Raw genomic sequence first — 23,613 nt, 5'->3', positions numbered from 1 at the left:
CTAGTCTAAGGCATCTTTTTACAAATGTTTGAACCTTTTGTATAATCTTTTTCTCTATTTTCCAAGTTTCTGCTGCATATAGCAAAATTCTCTTTACATTTGTATTAAATATCCTGATTTTGGTTTGGACTGTTTTGATGAATTCCACGAATATACGACTGTTTTGGATTATCGTGACAACGAATATTTTAGTGTGTAACATAAGAAGTACGAAAGTCTTTTGCTCTAATAATTACTCCAATATAATTTGCAATTTACTTTCCTTCTTCATATTTTGCACAGTAAAATATTCGTTGTCGCGATAATCCAAGAGGGTCATATATTCGTGGAATGGGGTATAATTTATTGGACTCCCACGTTTTCTTCAGCATATAAAACGCATTCTGGGCTTTAGTTATCCTTCCATTAATTTCCTCTTATATACCACTGCTAGCGTCAATTATGCTTCCCAGATAGCAAAACTTCTGTACATTTTCTACTTCCTCTCCTTCAATGAATATCCCCATTTCTCTTTCCGTATTTATCTTCATAGTTTGGTTTTTCTTGTGTTAATCTCTAATCCTATTTTTCTTGCTTATTTTGTCACTTTTTCTGTTTTTTTTTCCTGCATATATTGTCTTTTTTCGGGCACCAGACATATATCATCCGCAAAGTCTAGATCTTCAAGCTGACCGAAAGCATTCCATCTAATTCCTGTTTTTGTTTTATTTTTCGTTGCTTTCTTCATGACCGAGTCGATTAAGATCAAAAATATGGTTGGAGATAAAATACACCCTTTAGTCTGACCCACTCTGACTCCACTGTCTATGTTGATTGGTTCTGTGAGTTTCCCATTGTGCATGATTTGTGCGGTGTAGATTTCATAGAACATTTTGATAATCCTTATGTATTTTAATGGAAATCTCTTTACTATTTCCCACATTTTTTCTTTGTTAATCCGGTCAAAGGCTTGTCTAAAGTCAATGAAATTTATATAGATTTTGCTCTGCCATTCTATTGTTTGTTCTACAATGTTTCTTAATGTGTTAATATGATCTGTGCATGATTTATTACTTCTGAAGCCCACTTGGTTTGGTCTTAACAACTGGTCTATAGTTTCCTTCATTCTTTCTAGTATCATCCTTGTCATGACTTTACTCACTGTAGATAGTAGTGTTATTGCTCGCCAATTGTTGCAATTCGTTTGATATCCCTTCTTGGGTATCTTTACAATTATACCTTTTTTCCAATCATCAGGTATTCTCTCCTCCTGCCATATTTTGTTTATTAGTACATACAGGATTTCTTCCGATGTTTCTCTATCTGCTTTCATTAGTTCTGTGGTAATGTTATCTATTCCAGCTGCTTTCCCTCTTTTCAGCTGTTGTATTGCTTTACTTACTTCTTTCTTTGTGAATTCCGATTCGGTGAAGCTTAGCTCTTCCTTTATTTCTTCATTTTCCATTTCGTGTTCTATTATTCTGTTAGCATATATACTTCTCTGAAATGTTCGATCCATCTCTCAACTATTTCCTTTTCATTTTTCAATATTTTACTGTTTTTGTCTTTTACCTACATGTTCAACATTCATTTTTCCGTGCGAGCTTAGTTTTTTCGTCCTTTTATATAGAGTTCCCATGTAGTTGTTTTTGCTGCTGTTTCTGCTTCCATTGACAGTTCTTCATTATCTTGTCTTTTGTCGCTTCTCGCACTTTTTTTAACTTTTTTATCTTTCTCTCTATAATATAGAGAGAATATTATTCTCTCTTCATTTGTTCCCTATCTCTTAGATCATTTTTTAGCATTTTACATTTAAGTAGTTTCCTTTCTTTTATTTTTTTCAACTTGCTTCTCGACAGCCATGGTTTATTACTTCTTTTTTGTATTCCTATCGTTTCTTTTGCTGCTTGTGTATATACATACAGTGGAACCCCGATAAGTCGGCCCCCGATAACCCGGAAGTCCGGCTAACCCGGACCGATTTTCATCAGATAAACATTTTGATTTTCAGTACATATTTTGTATTTTGACAATGACACCCGTTCTGGGCGTCGAAATGTTAATAAAATTATTTTTTCAATTTAATTGTGGCTTATTTCCCTCAAAATAGTTAATTATCAGATAAACATTTCAACAATAAAAATGTATGTATGTAATATAATATTTGAGAGATAATGTGTATTTGTGTAATTTGAACTATAGATAGTAAAAATGACTCATGGGCACAAGCCGGCAGAAACAACAGGCACCTGTCTGTATTATTCCTTTATTTTTTATTTCAAACTGTGTTAGCATTGTTTAAGAAAGACTATTTAAAAAATTCTTTTTTAATCAAATAATCAATGGTCTTAGTTTTCACTGTTCTTAATACATAATAACAAAACATCCTTCGGATTGTGAGTATGAATACAGTATTGTGGTATTGTTCGCTTCGGTTTGCTTTGCTTAGGTTTGTGTTTGCGTGTTTTTAGTAATTAATATGTGTAGGTACTGTGCATATTTATATATATTTCATGTTATTTCAATTCTAACGGAGTTTATCTGTAAGTACTATACCGTATTTTATTAATTTTTACCATATTCTCCGGCTAACCCGGATTTTCGGTAACCCGGATCGGCCGCGGTCCCGATTAATCCGAGTTATCGAGGTTCCACTGTACTTGCATTTGTCCCACAGCTCTTCTATCATGGCATTTTCTGTGTTGTAAGTTTTATTATATAATTCTCTTAACTTGGTCTTATATTCTTCAGTACTTTCATTTCCGTCTTTGGGCCACTGAACGTTATCATCTTTCTTATTGTTCCATTGGCATTTTTTTACTTCTGGCTAGTTTGAGTTTGATTTTGGCTCTAACCAACATGTGGTCTGACCCTATATCTGTCCCTCTCATTGCCCTAACATCTAACAGTGAATGCCTCCATGTCTTATCTATGGTTATGTGGTCAATCTAATTGTGTTTGTCCATCGGGGGATATCCATGTTACTTTATGTATACGTTTGTGTTGAAATATACTTCCACCTATGACTAAACTGTTCTGGGTGCAGAAATCTATAAACATGTTAGCATTCTCATTAATTTGTCCCAATCCTTCTTTCCCATTACAGTTTCTCTTCCACTATTATTCGTTCCTATTTTGGCAGTCATATCTCCGATTATCATCACAATATCTTTTTTATATTTATTTTGTATTTTATTGTATGTCGTCTGTAGCTGTTGGTATAACTCATCTTTTATGTCCTGTTCTTTTTCATTAGTTGGTGCATATACATTAACAATTATTAGATTTTTATATCTCGCTTTGAATCTAGCCATTATTATTCTATCCGAGATGGCTTCCCATTCATTTGTTGCTTCTTTTGATATCATGAATGCAACACCACTCTTGTATCGATCTTTTTCGCCACATTTTCCTGAGTATATAACTGTTTTGTCGTGTTCAATTCTTGTTTTTCCACATCCCTTCCATCTAATTTCAGATAATTATAATATGCTAATGTTATTTTTATCCATTTCATTTGCCACTTGATGTGTTTTACTTATTTCAAACATTGTTCGGACATTCCAGCATCCTATGTACGTTGTTTTTCTCAAATCCATTTCCGTGGCCATTTTCTTCATCACTTTATCCGTCCTATTTCCGAGGCTTGTAGAGGTTTCTTTAGCAATAATATTTTTTATGTGGTGAGGTCGCTAACCTCACGCACAACCTTCCTCCTTTCTCATCCTGGGCTTGGGACCAGGCAGTGGTGGAGTTAGAGTTCAACATTACTATACTAAATTTACAATCAAGATGCAGTAGAAATAAACAAACCAAGACACGTTAAATGCTACTAGGGGCACGCCCAAATCATAATTTACAATGTATAAACTTATTTGGGATTTACAATGTACAGTGGAACCTCGATAACTCGGATTAATCGGGACCGCGGCCGATCCGGGTTATCGAAAATCCGGGTTAGCCGGAGAATATGGTAAAAATTAATAAAACACGGTACACTTACAGATAAACTTACTACACATCTGAATTATGAAAAACACGCAAAAACAAACCTAAGCAAACGGAAACGAACAATACAAGACTGTACTACACACAATACAGTCAAAATCGGAGCGTTGTTATGTTATTTAAGAACAATTGTAAGAAAACTAAGACCATTGTTTAAAAAAAAAATTTTAAATAGTCTTTTTTAAACAATGCTAAGACAGTTTGAAATAAATAAAGGAATACTACAACAGGTGCCTGTTGTTTCCGATAAACCGAGACAATGAATGTCACTCTGCTCTGCCGCCATGTGCCATGAGTCATTTTTACTATCGTAGAGTTCAAATTACACAAATACACATTATGTTTCAAATACAGTAATACCCCTCACTTACGCGATAGGTGGGACCAAGCAATAACCGCGTAAGTCAAATTCGCGTAAGTCGGGGTGTAATTTCGCATATGTATGTATATAAATTATTTTTAATTGGGACCGGAAGCTAAGAAAAATAGCATATACAAATATAAAATTGTCAATTTAATTTATTTTGATGTAGAAGGCTGCATAAAATCTAACAGAGACAACTCAAATATTTGTTTTCTCCCGCAAAATTTCTTCATAGCGGGCTAATAATTTCTTTATCCCTTGTTTGGTAGAAGAAATGCGATATTTGTTATAGTTTATATTTTCTAAAATCTGTAAGCCCTTTTCAATTAAACTGAGACCTTCAGTCAACTTTCCAACCGTTATTTGATCTTCAGTTTAAATTGGACCTAAAAATCAAACTCTTCAATGTCTTGTTCTTGTTCTTCCTCATGCATTTCTATGAGGTCATCAATAGTTAGCTCCCGATCGTGGGAATTCAACAGTACTTCAACGCTATCACTATCAATAACTTCTTTAATCGCATTACTAATTTCATAAAAATAACAAACACCCACTCACAGACAAAACTGTAGATAAGAAATACCTAACATACAAAATAAATTCTAGTGATGTGCTGATTTCGTGCAAAAAGTCCAAATATCTACATTGGATGAGCAATAATATGTGGGCAGTAATTCTATTTCATCGATAATCGAGCGATTGTGTGGCGCTCAAATGACTAATAATTGACAAAATTTGAAAATCGCGTAACTCTGGGTTCGCGTAAGTCGAGGTATTACTGTATTATATTACATACATTTTTATCGTTTAAATGTTTGTCTGATGAAAATCGGTCCGGGTTAGCCGGACTTGCAGGTAATCGAGGGCCGACTTATCAGGGTTCCACTGTACATACATTGTAAATTATGATTCGGGAGTGCTCCTAATAGCATTTAACGTGTCTTGGTTTGTTTATTTCTACTGCGTCTTGATGGTAAATTTAGTATACATGACTGATGATGGTGTCAGACTTAGACGATGGTTTTTAAGAGCTCCAGAACCAGGTTTTCTTTCTGGAACAGTCTCAGGGGGCTATGCCGCATCCGACTGCTTCAATTGATAAATTGAATCTCTTGAAACACCAAAATCATGTGCTATGGTAATTACAGAGTCCCCTTTCTCAAGTAACATTGAAGCATAAACTTTTTGTTCATTTGTGAGTTTCTTTTGCACCATAGTTTTTACTTCAGTTTTTCAAGAAGTTTCACATTGGTTTCTTATATAAAGCCAACTGAGCCTGTTTAGCGTTTGAGGGGAGATGTAATGACATACTTGAGTCGACAGATGCATGTAGTTTACTGATATCTTATTTAGTTTATTCTGTGTGTTTGTACTGTACACACAGTTGGCTTTATAGAAGTAGTGAATGTGAAACTTCTTGAAAAACGGAAGTAAAAACTATGGGGCGAAAGAAACTCACAAATGAACAAAAATTTTATTATGCTTCAATGTTACTTGAGAAAACGGACTCTGTAATTACCATAGCACATGACATTGGTGACATTTATCAATTGAAGCAGTCAGATGTGTCGTAGCCTTCATCTGAGACTGTTCCTGAAAGAAAACCTGGTTCAGGAGCTGATAAAAAGCATCATCTAAGTCTGACAACATCATCAAGCATGTAGTAATGTTGAACCCTTCCATAACTGCCACAGAACCCAAAATTAAATATCCTTATAAAGTATTAATTTGTGAAATTAAATTAATAATAATTATAATGATTTATGCGTTTTATCCACTTTGTAAAGACTTTTGCAGGCACTGTAATATGAGTAATATTTTTACTTTTCTATCTACTATAGATATTTTTTAGCCCTCTAGGTGATCTTAAGGCTATCTTTCAAACAAGATATCATTTGCGATAGGTCCCATGCACATCGGCGCCTTTGATAAAACCTTTGTGATGCTAATTGTGCATCATGGGCACCAAAAGTGTTAAAATTATCGATCAAAGTGGCTCTGTAATATCATCTGTGACTATTATATTATGTCACCTGTTTAGCCCAGTAAATGAATGGGAAATTCGGCGATACCGTGTAATTTTCAGGGGCAACTCCGAATTGCAAGAAAATTTGGATTTAGGTTCTACTTACTCTCCACTTCAAAGTTGAAATTGTGCCGTTGGTTACTTTTACTTGGGGGGTGACAGTCACCCCTTCTCGGGGGTGAAAAAACATACGTTCAAGATAAGACCGGAAATGGATAAATTGACTCATTTTAAGCAACTTTTGTTCTATAGAGTTTTATACTTAAGTCAATACTTTTCAATTTATTTGCTATTGAAAATGTTGATTTTTCGACAGAAAAACTATGTTTTCAGAAGGTTTTTCGCAAATAACTCAAAAAGTAAATATTTTATCGAAAAAAATATCCTTAGCAAAAGTGTAGCTTATAAAAAACCCCAAAAAATGGTGTATCAGTGAAGTCTATCAATCAAATAACTAATTCTAATTCCAAATCGAATATTTCAAGGTGAAATAATCGAAAAATTAAGCACTTTTCGGGAAAAACCCATTTAAACTTTTTTAAAGTGTTTATAAAAAGCTTTGTTTTAATTCTTAAACAAAAGATTTAGCATTAAAAATAAGTGAGTTACGCTCAAAATAAAGTTGGCCCTCTTTTTTTTTGTAAAACATCATGAAAATCTCGCTGTGTTTAGCTCCCCAAATGAAATTAATCGCTACCGCTTTACAAACAATTTACTTACCTATCTATTTTTTATATGATCTGTCAGTCTCACCGGTTTAAAGTGTTTATTTTTGAAAGGATTATAATTGAGAAAGCTTGAATGGGTCACTAATCACGAGCTTATGCAAATTTGGAACAGCCATATCTTAACCAATTTTTGTCTTACGGAGAAACAAAATAAAACTAGCATATCTATAATAGCAAAATCTACATTTTTTTACTCTTTAAGATTTTTCTTATCACTAATACTTTTTAAGTTATTTTGAAAAAATAAAATTTTTCAAAAATTTTTAGAAAATTTTATTTTACTATAAAACCAAATGTTTTCAAAAATAAGCCCTTCAAACCAATCAAACTTACAGATCATATAAACAATACACAAACAGTTAAAATAAATGGTAAAGCCAAACGATTAATTTCATTTAGGATGCTAAATAGAGGGAGGTTTTCACGATTTTTTTACCAAAAAAACGGGCCAACTTTTTTTTTTCAGTGTAACTCGTTTATTTTTGATGCTGTAAACTTTTGTAAAAAACAAATAATAAGCCTTTTTCGATACTTTAAAAATGTTAATAAGGTTTTCCGAAAAACGCTTCTTTCTTCGGTGATTTCACATTGAATTATTCGATTTGGAATTAGACGAATACGAATGTACTTTTCATGAGCTACAACTTTGCTTCTACTCAATTTGTAGACTTAACTGGTACACCATTTTTTTCGTTTTTTTTGTAGGCTACAATTTTGCTAAAAATATTTTTTTTCGATAAAATATTTACTTTTTGAGTTATTTGGGAAAAACAGTCTGAAAACGTAGTATTTTTGTCGAAAAATCAACATTTTATCGCGAATAACTCGAAAAGTATTGACTAACGTAAAAAACTTTATAGAACAAAATGTGCTTAAAATAAGTCAGTTTATCCATTTCCGACCTTATTTTAAACACGCGTGTTTCACCCCCGAGAAGGGGTAAATGTCACCCCCCAAGTAAAAGCAACCAACGGCACAAATTCAACTTTGAAGTGGAGGGTAAGTAGAACCTAAATCCAAATTTTCATACAATTCGGAGTTGCCCCTGTAAATTACACTCCAAAACAGTCATTTATTGGGCTAGTTATGACTATTTGAGAAACCTAAGTCTGTTTATTTCCTCCCTCCAAATTTCACTATTACCAGTATAACAATTCAAAAGTTATGAGAGGAGAAGGGACTTTTGACTAGCACTGTATTTTCACAACAATGTGAAAATATTCACAACAATTTTATGAATATCCAGAGCCACCAGGGACAAAAGATGAAGAAGATATAAACTCAAGTGAATCTCCAATACCTCTTAGTGTTTTTCATCTCAATATGCAGTCACTGAGAAACAAGATTGGTCTCTTGGAGGCATGCATCAAGGACAAGAATGTAGACATTCTATGCCTTACAGAACACTGGCTGGCAGACGAGGAAATCCAAACAGTCCATATTGAGGGCTACAGATTGGCCAACTACACGGCAAGGTCACAAAATAGAGGAGGGGGTTCTGCGATCTTCGTCAAAAATACTATATGTTTTAATGTTGTTAATAATGACACTTTTATAATTGATTTTTGTATAGAATATTGTTGTATATGTCTACAAGATTTTAACTTGTTAGTTTTAGCAGTATACCATAGCCCCTCTGGCCCGTTTGACATCTTTTTGGACTCTCTTGAAGGAGTTCTAGGCACATTAAGCCCAAATAAACAAGTCCTTGTTGCTGGGGACTTCAATGTGGACTTTCTTGTTGACAATGCAAGTGCCCGTAAACTTCAAGGTGTTCTTGAAGGTTTTCACCTAGTCAAGACTATAAATGAATCGACAAGGGGTAATAAGTGTCTTGATAATATTTTCATGGATCCTGGATTGCCCCTGTACTCTGCTGAGGTTTTTGAGACTGGTTTTTCAGATCACAAAGGCCAGATTGAAAAAGGTTACAGGTTTTACTGAGACAACTATGCTTATTAGGCCTATAACTGAAAAAGGTAAGAACATATTTTTCAACAAAGTATCGGAAGTAAACTGGGATTTTATCTATGAAGATAACACTGATGTTGAATTAAAATTCTGTCACTTTATGAATATTCTTGAAAGTTGTTTTTTAGAATCTTTTTCACAAAAAAAAATAGAGTAAGATCAGACCAATCTGAAAAAATCACATGGTTTACAAATGACCTACAGGCAATGCGGGAACATCTAAAATTTTTAGAAGAATTTTATAGGCAACATAAAAATGATAATAACCATCATATACTTAAACAATTCAGAAATCAATATAAAAATGAAATTAAGAAAGCCAAAGTGAGGTCAAATGACCAAATAATATTAAATTCAAAAAATCCACAGAAAACCATGTGGAACATGATAAACAAATACAGTGGAACCTCGATAACCCGGATTAATCGGGACCGCGGCCGATCCGGGTTATCGAAAATCCGGGTTAGCTGGAGAATATAGTAAAAATTAATAAATAACCTCCATTATAATTACAAAAACATGAAACACATATGCACAGTACACATCTAAATTACGTATAGTTGTATAGAGTGTAGAGTTTTGTTCATTTCTTGGTAAAAAACTCAGTCATACTGTAGAGATGTACCGACACCATAATATGGTAGGTCTGGATCCCGCGTACGAAAAAAAAGTTGATAAATAGCAAGCTGAAAATTTGTTATTAGCTTAAGGGTGTCTAGTCGGACAAACATTAATATATGGGAACACTGGAACAGGGGAAGTTTTAACTGTGGAACAGGCTAAAAATTTGGAACGGTCAGACCACGAAAACGGCACATGTATTTTGTCCGACAGAACAGACTTAAACTCTCCGAACAGAGATTAAACTCTCATGCAAAAATCAGACTGCTATTTATCACCAAATTGGCGTTTTAATGAGTGGAACATGTAGAATATGTCAAATGACAGGAATTATGACAGGTGATAAATAGCAGTCTGATTTTTGCATGAGAGTTTAATCTCTGTTCGGAGAGTTTATGTCTGTTCTGTCGGACAAAACAAATGTGCCATTTTCGTGTTCTGACCGTTCCAGATTTTTTACCTGTTCCACAATTAAAACTGCCCCTGTTCCAGTGTTCTCATATATCAAAGTTTATCCGACTAGACACCCTTAAGCTATTAACAAATTTTTAGCTTGCTATTAATCAACTTTTTTTTCATACGCGGGATCCAGACCTATGGTATCATAATATCATATTATGATGCTGCAATAAATTTATTTTAAAGATTCGCCTTTATCAATCCTACCTAATGTTTCTAGATTCTTTTCCATTGTCACAACATTTTTACGTTTTGTTAACATTACAGTTTTGTTACCATTACGTAGACAAAAATCAGGCAAACACAATCTGAAGCACGATTACAGAACGGAAGTGATTAAAACAATGTTGTTATTTAAGAACAGACTAAGGCCATTGTTTTAAAAAAGAATTTTTAAATAGTCACGTCTATTTTAAACAATGCTAAGACAGTTTGACATAAATAACGGAAAAGGAATACAGACAGGTGCCTGTTCTTTCCGATAAGCTGAGACGGTCGCTCTGCCTGCCGCCGTGTGCATGAATCATTTTTACTGTTGTACATACTTATATGTGTTCAAATTACACAAATACACATTATCTCTCAAATATTATTTGACCTACATACATTTTTATTTGATAAAATTGTTAAATTGTTTATTTGTTAAATTTTTGTCTGATGAAAATCGGTCCGGGTTAGCCGGACTTCCGGGTTATCGGGGGCCGACTTATCGGGGTTCCACTGTATCGAGGAAAATCAGGGTCTTCATTAGAAGATCACAAGACCACGCCAAACCAGTTCAATGATTATTTTTCCCAAATTGCCACTAATATAGTTAAAGACATTCCAAAATTAAATATTGACTTTATTAATAAAATTAATTATGTCAATCATACAAACACCTTTTCATTTCTTGAAATTACCTTTAATCAAACGAGGGATATAATAAACAGCTTAAAGAATAAAAATAGCCATGATATATATGGATTTAATGTTAACCTTATTAAAATGATTAAAAATATTATTATAAGCCCACTCACTAAACTAATAAATCTATGCTTTAAAGAAAATAAATTTCCATCAGTCCTTAAAAAAGCAATTGTTACACCAATTTATAAAAAAGGGGACGTTAAGAATCCAGAAAACTATAGACCTGTTTCGCTGCTTCCAATAATCTCTAAAATTGTTGAAAAAGCTATGGCAGTACAAATAACCACATTTTTTGAAAATAATAACTATTTCTCAGACTCTCAGTTCGGTTTTAGAAAGGACAAATCCACAGTACTTGGCATACTGGACTTGGTCTCACATATTGTAGACTCCTTTCATAGGTTGCAGTTTAATACTGTTCTATTTTGTGACTTGAGCAAGGCATTTGACTGTGTAGATCATGGAATGCTCTTGCAAAGACCCAAAAAAATACAACTTCTGTCCTTACAGTGTAAAACTAGTTCAATCTTACTTAGAAAACAGAACACAGGTTGTGAGGGTCTCTGGGGTGTTATCGGGAAAGAGTGTTGTTAATATTGGGGTTCCCCAGGGCTCTGTTCTGGGACCCATTCTCTTTCTAATTTATATTAATGACCTTACAAGCATTAACACAAATGCAAAGTACACACTCTTCGCTGATGACACCACAGTGTCTTTTACAACTGATACACTTGGGGAGTCGCTTGAGGGTTCTATGTCTGCACAGTCAGTGACCAATGAATGGTTTTGCGTAAACCGATTACTGCTCAATGCAGCAAAAACCAACAGAGTTGTTTTTTCTTTCAGAGACACACAGAATGTAAATGATGGTATGAGCAGTGTCAGATTTCTGGGTGTATTATTAGATCCCAAGCTTCAATGGGGTGAACATATCAACAGTCTAAGTAAAAAGCTAGCAAAAAATCTGTTTGTACTCAGGAATCTGGCATCTAATGTTTCACATAAAGTCTTAATAACAGCGTATTCTTTTTCTCATGATCATCTTTCAGTGCGTCACAGTTTTTCGATTTCTCTCTAACGCATTAAATTGTATTTGACAGAAAAAAAGGCACGTCTTTGAATACTTTGGTAATTATTCTAGTTCGGTGATTATTCTAGTTGTCGATAGATGGCGCCATAATCAAAAAAGAATTATTTATTAAATAAAATAATAATATTATCAATATAATCTGTACAATTTATAAGACTATACAAATGAAAGAAAATACCATTTTATAAATGCAATAGACACAATTGATTTGGTTTTATTCCAAATTGAAAATAAAATTTGACAACTGTCAGATTTAACTAAAATGTCACGTTAGAATAAATGTCATAAATGTGTATTATCACGGACTTACCTTTTTTTCTATAATTTGTGACGCACTGAAAAATGTTCATGAAAAGGAGAATACCATGCAATTTTTCAGTCTCATCTAGCCTATGCCATTTTAGTCTGGGGTCATTCAGTAGAAATGTTGACAGTCTTTGGTTGGCAGCGTAAGGCAGTTAGAGTTCTTGCTGGTCTTTGGTATAGGGATGATTGTAAGCAAGCATATAGGTCCCTAAGAATTCTCACTGTTCCATCTCTATATATACTTGGACGGCGTTATGCATAACTCGACCAAGCACCATTTCTTTAATATCGAGATAACAGCGGATTCTGGTGACACATAGCTAAAACTATCTTGGAAAAAATCCCTGTTATTGTCACGTTAACGGTTACTAAGAAAAACAAAATTAAACCAAGCGACATTAATCCACTTACCATTAAGCGACCATTAAGCAACCAAGAAACGAAAAACTTTGAAGCCATTTATCTCAAAACTATGTTTTGGCGCTTGGTTGAGTTATGCATAATGCCGTCCACTTGAGAACCTAATGTTTATCAAGAGGGGAGGGGCGCACTTTGAAACCCATGAGAACATACACCAACATGACACCCGATATAAACACCATCTCGTGCCAGCCTACTGGAGATTGAGGTGTCAAACTGGGCCAGGATACTGGGCTATTAAATTTTTCAACAAACTTCCAGATAGTTTAAAGTGTCTTCCATTAAATCAATTTAAGAGTACAATTAAAGATATTTTGTTAGAAAATGTTTTTTATAGTAATGAGGAATTTCTTGCATTTAAGTTTTAGGATTTTATGACTTTAAGCAATGTCCATTGTTAATGTAATCAAATTTAATGTGATTTTAATGTTAGTATTTTTATTAACACTCTTAGTCGTATTGTGCATCTTTTTAATTTGTATTGCGTCCAAATCTTTGTGTAATTTTATTTGACATGTGTTAAACACTTGTGTTGTTGACATGAATAAACGAATCTGACAAATTATAAATAATAGTCAATATCCAACATGTTTTCCTTTGTTTTTAAATTTTTGTTATCTTACCTCAATGCAACCATTATTAAACCATTTTCAATAACTTTATTTTAAAGTTACTATCCATTTAACATGTATGTCACATAATAGGTAACACCTGTCTTTTAATAATTCCTTCATCTACACCACTGTTTAATATCTAAATCTAAACAATTACTACAAAAGTTAAGTGCAAATCACCAGGCCACAACAAAGAGCAGAGAAAATAAAATAATATATAAGCTAATTTTACACTCATAGTATTTTCTAGTTTATGACCCATCAAAAAAGTCGTAAAAAGTTATATATTATTTGCTGATAGTTATCAAATTATTATTCATTATTTCCTAAAAAAACTGCTCAATAAAAATTTAGACCTTGATTATGGAAAACGAAACGATTAATTAAAGGTGGAAATTAACTAGAAAGAGTGATTAGTGAATGAAAAGAAAATAGTCAACACAGTGATATCACCCCCACTACATTGTACACAATTCAATTAAAATACGAATTAACGCAAATACTTCATATGCGACGATTTCCACTTTATCTTGGGGTTATACTGCCATTGTACAATTCTTTAATACATAATTCTAAGTTAGTAAACAATAACTTTGAATAAAAACAATACTTACCTTTATGAAACAATTACTACATAATATAGAGTTTACATTCACTTTTTCACTAAAAATAATGCATAAAAAAGCACATTCTTAAATTAGAACAATACTAAACTATCTTCACTAAATATTTACACAACGTGAAATTATTTTTTTGCAGAAATTTTCGTTATCATTTACTAAAAACAAGGTAGAACTTTTATCGATCTCGGTCAGCCATTTTCAGTAGGCTTCCCACATCTGTCATCCACAGGCCACGAAAATGATAAACATGAGTTGCGTACTTGTCATTTGTCAACAACAAAACATTGTTGCCGTTTTTATTAAGTAAATGTCAAAAAATTGAAAAGTGACATGAGTGGCATTAAAAGAATGATGATAATGAAAATAAAATAAAGAGAATAAAGAAAATATACCATAGTCTATTTAATTTAATCTAAATATTAACCAAATTTACTGATTGTATAATTCGGAACGTGTTGCCAATTCCTCATGTCTTTAATAAGATAATTATAAGATCAGAAATCAGAATACAACTTGAATAAAATAGTAAAAAATAAAAAAATACCTATATAAATCAAAATCATATTATTTAAGGAAATAATGTAATGAAAATAAATGTCAGCTGAAGCCATCACAGGGCTGTCGATAAGTTTAGGACCGGTTGTTCGAACGCTAATCAAAAATGATTATTATCAAATATTTAATTACTGTCACCAACTGTCAATGTCAACTTTGTTTGGGTTGCTGGAAACATAATTATGGATTACAATTATGAAATTAGTTAATCAATTATGTTAATAATTGTTATGTTAATTGATTAACTAATCTCATAATTATAATCCATTATGCTTTCAGCAACCCAATCAAAGTTGACATTGACAGTTGGTGACAGTAATTAAATATTTGATAGTGATCATTGTTGATTAGCGTTCGAACAACCGGCCCTTAGACATTTTACTCGATTTTTAATTATTTGGAAAAGGTCATACTTCTTTATATAGAGAACCATAATGGATTACTTTATAAACAAAGACAAAGTCTATAAATACATAAAATTAACATGAAGTAAAACTCCCTAGTGTAGTTGGTATATTTAATAAAAATTCTAAAAATTTTTAAAAATCCTAACGGATTACGTTCAAAACGTTTTCGGACTTATCAGTCCATCATCAGTGAACTCTCTGTCCTTGCTAAATAACCACAATGCCAAACACTGGTCAAGATGTATGTTCTAACTACATGGTAAAATTTGTTAAACAATTTGGCTTACATTGGATGCCAACGGATTAGTACTGATGGTACATGATGCTCTACTCCATTAATTAAGAGATTTTTTTTTCTAAACTAAACTAGACTAAACGTAGTTCAATGTAGACCTATTCATAATAAAAAATCTCTTAATTAATGGAGTAGAGCATCATGTACCTAGTACTAATCCGTTGGCATCCAATGTAAGCCAAATTGTTTAACAAATTTTACCATGTAGTTAGAACATACATCTTGACCAGTGTTTGGCATTGTGGTTATTTAGCAAGGACAGAGAGTTCACTGATGATGAACTGATAAGTCCGAAAACGTTTTGAACGTAATCCGTTTGGATTTTTAAAAATTTTTAGAATTTTTATTAAATATACCAACTACACTAGGGAGTTTTACTTCATGTTAATTTTATTTAACTAGATGGTATACAGCCAACCTTCGGATATTATCCCGTTTTATTTTTTCTATAAATACAATTTCCATGGAGTTATGTCATTTACAATCAGTAGCGTACTGATAGATCCGTGGGTCCTGGTGCCAGTTATGATGCGGACCCCCCGCCCAATGAAAACACACGTTGTATATCAAAAGTTTTTAATAAACATTAAATATAAAAATTCATCATACACTAAGTAGCAAAATTAACGCACCACCTTAAAATTGGGACTTCTTGATGTCTCGTATTTCCTAAACTTTCCTAAACGGAATTCAAATAAACTTTTCTAAACTGTTATTCTTTAGCAATATCGCTGTAATAATATTTTTGCTAGACAGGTGAATCGTCATAAATCAAAATGGTGTTTTTTTCCCAAAGTTCGCAACACCCTATAGATTAATTCTGGCATTTATAAACTACTAAAATTAAAACCCAACTATTGCATCACGTTTTCTTAACATTTTGTTTTTTAATTAATTCGTTTTTATTGAAAAATAAAAAAGTTGAGTATTTTAAAAACTAGCCATGTTTTTCGTCAACAAATCTTTATTTTTTGCTTAGTTTAATAAACAAGCCCAAAGTAGGCTATGATAAATTAACAATTTGATAAATGTCAAATTGTTAACAATTAAAAAGTGTCTGGTTTGTTGTAAAAATTAGTAGATTTATTATTTATGTCCCTAATTTTTTTTCTTGTTTGGTGGAAATGGAACGCGCTACAAGGAATTTGACCCGCAATCAGTGCGTTCAAGCAATCACCTTACATAGCGAAGAACTTAGCTACCATGTTATCGGCTCCTTATATTGGTAACCATTTTTTTGCTAATGCGCGATATTGCAAGACCTGACTGCACGAACTGTAGCCGAAAATTTACAACAGGTAAATCTTCGGATTTTGAATTGGCCACCGCATAGTCCAAATCTTAACCCAATCGAACATTTGTGGGACATAATTGGCAGAAGACTACGACAGCGTTTGCCACCTCCTAGAACCTCACAAGAGGTAGAAACAGTAGCTCTCGGAGATTTGGAATGATATTTTTATTAAAGACCAACTATCAAACCTCATTTGTAATATAAAAGGACATATCTCTTTTATTATAGAACATAAGCGAATGAATCAAAAAACAAAAATAAGAAAAACGAGAAAACTGGAATATCTAGGCCACATAATGAGGGGAAAAGTACTCCCTGCTAAGACTTATAATCCAAGGAAAACTCTCGGGAAAGAGAAATGTGAGACGTATGAGGATTTCCTGGTTGCGAAATTAAAGGGAGTGGTATGGGTGCAGTTCAATACAATTGTTCAGAGCTGCAGCCAACAAAGTTAAGATTGCTGTGATGGTAGCCAATAACCTCCGATAGGAGACGGTACTGCAAGAAGAAGAAGAAGAAGAAGAAGAAGAAGAAGAAGAAGAAGAAGAAGAAGAAGAAGAAGAATATTCCGCAGGATGTTCCGAACTTTTAGAAACAAACACAGTATGATTGGTACACCCGGTATACAATGACAACTTACCTGTCTAGCAACAATATTATTACAGGGATATTACAGCCTCCATTTCTGTTTAAAACGTTACTAAATTTATCTTTAATTTTTTTTCAATTATCCCTGCAAGGCCTATTATTCTTTCTTTGATATCATTGATATTATTATTTGCTATCTATTTAAATGCTATCTCTGAGGTTCTCCTTCCATCTTTGTATCTTTGACTCTCTAGTTTTGTAATAGAATTTATAATTATTATGTAAAAATTCGATTTTATATAGGACAGTTCATTCTGAACAGAATTCTCGCTAAACATTTGTTGACATTTAAAGGACTTTTGCCGTAAGAGGATTTAAAAACGAAAGCTACCTGTTGGCCCTATTCTACTGATAAACAGTTCCAGACGGGTTTTCCCAAACAATAAAACTTGTAATAAAGTCATTTAGTAGATACATACTTGGAATAAAGTAATAAAGTTATTTAGTAGATACCCCAAGAATATACCTACTATGAATAATTTCAAGAAAGTATTATCTAAATATACATAGGAAACTATTTTATTTATGCAATATTTTATAATACATCAAAACATGCCGCAATATGCCCTTAATCAAGTAAATATGAATGGCATATGCACATATAAAGCAACCCACAAATATGTTGCATGTCTATGCACATGCATTTTGCATAGGTATAAGCCGGGTCTAGGACGTTTCATCGCCGCCGTTTCGATGCCGCCAGTTCGATGCCGATGCCGGCCGATTCATCGCCAGTCAATTAATCGCTATCTGATATATTTCCGAATTTTCGACAGTTACAATTATTAGTTATTTTTAGTATTAATTAGGAATTCTAGGAAATGCGAGATATGACGGCGATGAAATGGACTGGCGATGAACCGGCGGCATCGAAACGGCCGGCGATGAACCGGCGGCATCGAAACGTCCCATTCCGGTATAAGCCAGGCTCTATTTATAAGTAACTACACATAAATAAAAATTTATTAAGCAGTTATATTTCCTAGTTTTTACTTGTGTAGTTCAAAATGTCCCTATCAAATTAGAAAAAAAAAATAAACAAAAAGCGTCTTTGAGCGGCCCCCTGCGGGGCCCGGGCCCTGGTTCCGCGGAACCAGCGGAACCATGCTCAGTACGCCACTGTTTACAATTTTATGAGTCTCTGTTCAGAGTTCAGAGATGTTGAAAAAAAAAACAATTTGACAGCATTGTTTACCGCTGTGCCGCCATCTTTCGCTGTAGTCACTTAGTTAAAAAGTGGGCCATATCCTTATCTCTAGATTACTTTATCTTGGTTCGTACCCAACTCATCGAGTGGCATCACATCGAGTCCCATCTCGCATACATCTAAAACGCATACGCACCTAATCGTATACAATCCTATTCATATACACACCAACTCACATTCATATATGTATAAGGAAAATAAAAATAAATATACCGGAAACTCTAGCGACAAACGAAGACAGGTGATTCCTCAGATAATTTTAAGACAATTTAACCCAATTCATCTGTTCGAAAATGCTTGCTAAAGGAGCTAGAGCTATTTGAAGATTGCGACGGGTAATTAGTTTTTCTTAAATATCTCCAAAATGCTTCTATTTAGAAAAACGAAAATTGGTACACATATTTATCTTCCAGAGATAAATCGATTCAATTCATTGCAAATTTCTAGTACCGGTCATAGTCGTCCGTTTTGGGTAGGGCAACAGTTATATTGTCGCATAACTTTTTTGTTTTTAATTTGTAAGCATTTATGAGTCTGGATTATTAAAATGTAAGGTATTATTCATTATAGTATTAACAGGTAGTCCTACTTCAAGTCCATAGATACACCGTTTTATAGAAAAAATCGATTTGAAAATTTTTCGTATTTTGAATAGGCTATCAATAATAATAAAAAAAAATTAAAAAAAAACTATTTAGAAAAACGAACTCTGGTACGTTTATTTATGTTCCAGAGATGAATGGATTTCATTACATAATTGCGAATTTCTAGTACCGGTCATATGCGTCCGATTTGGGTAGGCCAACGGTTATTTTATCGTATAACTGTTTTGTCTTTAATTTTTAAGAATTTTTGACACTAGATTATTAAATTATGAGGTACTCTAGTACTAAAAGTTACTCTTGCTTTAAGTTAGTAAAATACACCGATTTTTTTAAATTCTTTTTCAAATTCAGGAAACGAAAAATTTTCAAATCGATTTTTCTAGAAAACGGTGTACCTACCGACTTAAGGCAAGAGTATCTTTTAGTATTAGAATAACTCATAATTTAATGATCCAGTATCAAAAATGCTTAAACGTTGAAGAGAAAAAAGTTATAAGATAAAATAACTCGTTGTTGCCCCACCCAAAACGGACGCCTATGACTGCTTAGGTACTAGAAATTCACAATGGATGGAATCGATTTATCTCTAGAAGATAAATATGTGTACCAATTTTCGTTTTTCTAAGTAGAAGCGTTCTGGAGGTATCTAAGAAAAACTAATGACGTCATCTTCAAAAGATCCCTAGCTCCCTTAGGAAGCATTTTCGGACAAGGCAAATTTGGTTATATTGTCTTAAAATTATCTGAGGAATCCTCGTTTGTCGGTAGAGTTTCTGGACAACCCGTACGTGGAAGAATATATATTATGTAGAACTTGAATTAATGATGGGGATTTAGGAAGAACGTCGAACACAATTATGACTGAAGTTAACTTCTAAAGGTGGAAACTATCCATAGTGGTAATGTATTATAATGTAATATAAATTATTACCCACTTCTACTAGTTTCATCTCTTTTTATTTCAACACGTGTTATGTTTTCCATCCTTTGCGTTATTTTGCCGGTTATTAGCGAGCTCATCACTGTATATGTATATATACAAGGTCCAGAAACTCTACCGACAAACGAAGACAGAAGATTCTTCAAATAAGTTTAAGACAATTTAACCCAATTCCAATTCACTTAGTCCGAAAATGCTTCCTAGAGCTCTTTGAAGATGGCGTTTTGTAAGGAGTTTTTCTCAAATACCTCCAGAACGCTTCTGTTTGAAAAACAAAAATATGATACGCGTATTTATCTTCTAGAGATATATCTATTCCATCCAATGCGAATTTTTGGTACCGATCATAGGCGTCCGTTTTGAATAGGGTAACGGTTATTTTATCGCATAACTTTTTTGTCTTTAATTTTTAAGCATTTTTGACTCTGAATTATTAAATTGTGAGATATTCTAGTACTAAAAGGTATTCTTGCTTTAAGTCGATAGGATACACCGTTTTCTAGAAAAATCGATTTGAAAATTTTTCGTTTTTTGAATTAAAAAAAAATTAAAAAAAAACTATTTAGAAAGACGAAAACTGGTACATTTATTTATATTCCTGATATGAATCGATTTCATTAATTGCGAATTTCTAGTACCCGTCATAGGCGTTCATTTTGGGTAGGTCAACAGTTATTTTATAGCATAACTTTTTTGTCTTTAATTTTTAAGCATTTTTGACACTAGATTATTAAATTATGAGGTATTCGTGTACTAAAAGTTACTCTTGCTTTAAGTTAGTAAAATACATCGTTTTTCTGAAAAAATTTTTAATTTTTTTTTTCAAATTCCAAAAACGAAAAACTTTCAAATCGATTTTTCTAGAAAACGGTGTATCCTACCGACTTAAAGCAAGAGTACCTTTTAGTACTAGAATATAGTAAATATGCATACCAATATTCGTTTTTCTAAATAGAAGCGTTTTGGAGGTATTTAAGAAAAACTAATTACATGACGATCTTCAAAGAGCTCTAGCTCCCTTAGGAAGCATTTTCGGACTTGGTGAATTGGGTTAAATTGTCTTAAAATTATCTGAGAAATCTCCTGTCTTCGTTTGTCGGTAGAGTTTCTGGACACCCTGTATATATCGCACGCAATTGCTATTAGGTACACAAATGTTGGATCACTGTATCTGCCCGAGAATTAAGTTATACCTCTTAGATGGGAAAAAAGAAAAGGAAAGGGGGAAAATAAAATATAAAAAGACAAAAATTAAATAAGGATAATATTATTTAAAATAATTTTATTTGCTTTAATTATAAACTATGCCGTGCCTAACTCTAAATTGATTAGTAGCGTATTCTATAAAAGTGTTTATTTTCTGCCATTAAGATGAACCCAGAAGAAGTTTTCAGTTAGCGTTAGTTACATAGTTTGTTTTAACAATGTAACATAGGAATATGATGTTTTCAGAATCTGCAAACAACATTGTCGTTAATTTCGATTTCGAATCTGATAAATAAAAAGGCTTGCAACCACGGGCGCCCATATAAAAATTTGTACGGGGGTGGGGGTCACACGTGATGATGTTGCACATTACATTTTGTATACTTTGGATGACAATATTATATAAAGCACCCGAAAACCCAGGGTGACCGCACACCGCACGGCCCCGCCTGCCCATATATATGGGCGCCTCTATGTTTGTAATGTAAATCAACGCTAATTAATTAATAGCTATTTGTATAACAAGGGAGGAAAGTGCTACTTTTCCTCCCGAGAATGAAGTTTACTGCCCGACGCGTAGCGGAGGGCGTTAATCATTCAAGGGAGGACTAGGCACTTTACCCCCATGTTATACATATGGTTTTTCCACCTTCCTCAAATAACAAGTCATTTTTTCATTTCTACTTAATTTATTTATGTAACTAACCAACAAAATTTATTAGAACTAAAACTAACAAGTAGGTACAATATAACTGTAAACTGTCAAATATAAGTCAAATTATTAATGTAAATATTGTTAAATCAAAATAACAATTTACTGTTTTTTACCATTCTGCAAAATACAGGGTGTTTTATAAATAAACGCTAAAATGTATAGATACTTACGTAATAGAAAATAGATATTGTACAGGGCGTCAATAAGTTATATTTTATGAATAAAATACCATGACGTCACTTTTACAAACCTTTTTTCCTGCCTAGGGAGGAAAAGTAAAAATAATTTGACTTTTATTTGAAAGTTGACAGTTATAATGTACCTACTTGTTAGTTTTAGTTCTAATAAATGTTGTTGGTTAGTTACATAAATAAATTAAGTAAAAATGAAAAAATGACTTGTTATTTGAGGAAGGTGGAAAACCATATGTATAACATGGGAGTAAAGTGCCTTTTCCTCCCTTGAATGATTACTGCCCTCCGCTACGCGTCTGGCAGTAAACTTCATTCTCGGGAGGAAAAGTAGAACTTTCCTCCCTTGTTATACAAATATCTATTTCTTATCATGTTATAGACTAAGAGCAGGAGCCAAAAAATTATCGTCATAAGTAATATGGAGTTTTTCCTGTGAAATGCGTTCAGTGTATATTGATAATTATGATCCCTTGCAGGCTGACACCTCAGTGGATACAGGAAGTAGCAATAAGGAGTGAAAATGGAAAATTAGTGCAGTCACCGAAGGTTTTCACCTCCGATTTCGTTGAACTTCCATCGATTTGCATGAAAATTGTGGAGTTGTTAGAGGATATCTCAAAAAACAAAAGTGATATGGTGCCAACTAGCGTTTTTACCCTGGGGGTGGATGCCACCCCTTCTCAAGTGTGAATTTTTTTTAAATAATCCCATAAGTCGATAGAGGGTCAAATTATAAGCAAAATTTGTTATATCAAGTTATTAAAATAGATCAATACCTTTTGAGTTATTAAAGATCAAATATTTGAATTTTATATGAAAAAAATGCACAGTGTAAAGCGGTTTTTCATAAATAATTCAAAAACTATAAGCTTTAACAAAAAATAAAAAGTTATTATATTATAGAAGAAAGTGGTTAGAAAGTGGGAAGAACATGTGCGAAAAGTGAAACGGAAGGCTGCGAATAGTGCCACTGCGTTGGGGAGGGTGATGCTGATGCCTAAACATTGGGAGACCCGAATCCGAAAGGAAGAGGGCCTTGCATGGTGTTGTACGGTCTATCGTCCTCTATGCGATTCAAATCTGGAATGGGGTGGTAGAGATACAGGCCTACATATGGCTCATGATACGAGTGGACACAACAAGTCTGCTGCGAGTGGCATGCGCCTACAGGACTGTGACTGCGACAGCCTTGTGGTCCGTCACTGGATGCATTCCGTTGCATCTGCTAGCAGTGGAAAGAAAAGAGCTATATGAGATAATAGACCTAGAGCTTACTATGGCCGAGAAAAGGCGGGAAAGGTCAATTGAAAGATGGGAAGAAGAATGGAACAGCACGGAAGTTGTGACACAGTGGACAACACGAGTGTTTTAGGGACTACCTCTCTGGGTTCGGAAAGGCCAACACGGATGAATGTCGATACTTCGGACA

The 23,613-nt window shown here is 33.5% G+C and overlaps 2 protein-coding genes across 5 annotated transcripts in view; both read right to left on the bottom strand.

Annotated features, from left to right (window-relative positions):
• LOC114328098 (arginine-glutamic acid dipeptide repeats protein) overlaps positions 1-14,332 on the bottom strand; it is a 220,902-nt gene extending 206,570 nt beyond the window's left edge. For all 4 annotated transcript variants that reach the window (XM_028276867.2, XM_050644135.1, XM_028276869.2 and 1 more), the window contains exon 1: positions 14,110-14,332. The gene's annotated coding sequence lies outside the window, so the exon portion shown is untranslated. The remainder of the gene's footprint in view (positions 1-14,109) is intronic.
• Positions 14,333-21,336: 7,004 nt separating this feature from the next.
• Positions 21,337-23,613, bottom strand: part of LOC114328114 (odorant receptor 4-like) — a 37,618-nt gene continuing 35,341 nt past the window's right edge. The window contains exon 8 of the mRNA XM_050644138.1: positions 21,337-21,524. Coding sequence (XP_050500095.1) covers positions 21,474-21,524 — 51 coding nt within the window. The 3' untranslated portion in view covers positions 21,337-21,473. The remainder of the gene's footprint in view (positions 21,525-23,613) is intronic.

The sequence above is a fragment of the Diabrotica virgifera genome, chromosome 2, assembly GCF_917563875.1.
Source record: "Diabrotica virgifera virgifera chromosome 2, PGI_DIABVI_V3a".
NCBI classification, from domain to species: Eukaryota; Metazoa; Arthropoda; class Insecta; order Coleoptera; family Chrysomelidae; genus Diabrotica; species Diabrotica virgifera.
The sequence above is the reverse complement of the archived record's forward strand: the minus strand, read 5'-3'. Positions and strand labels throughout refer to the sequence as shown.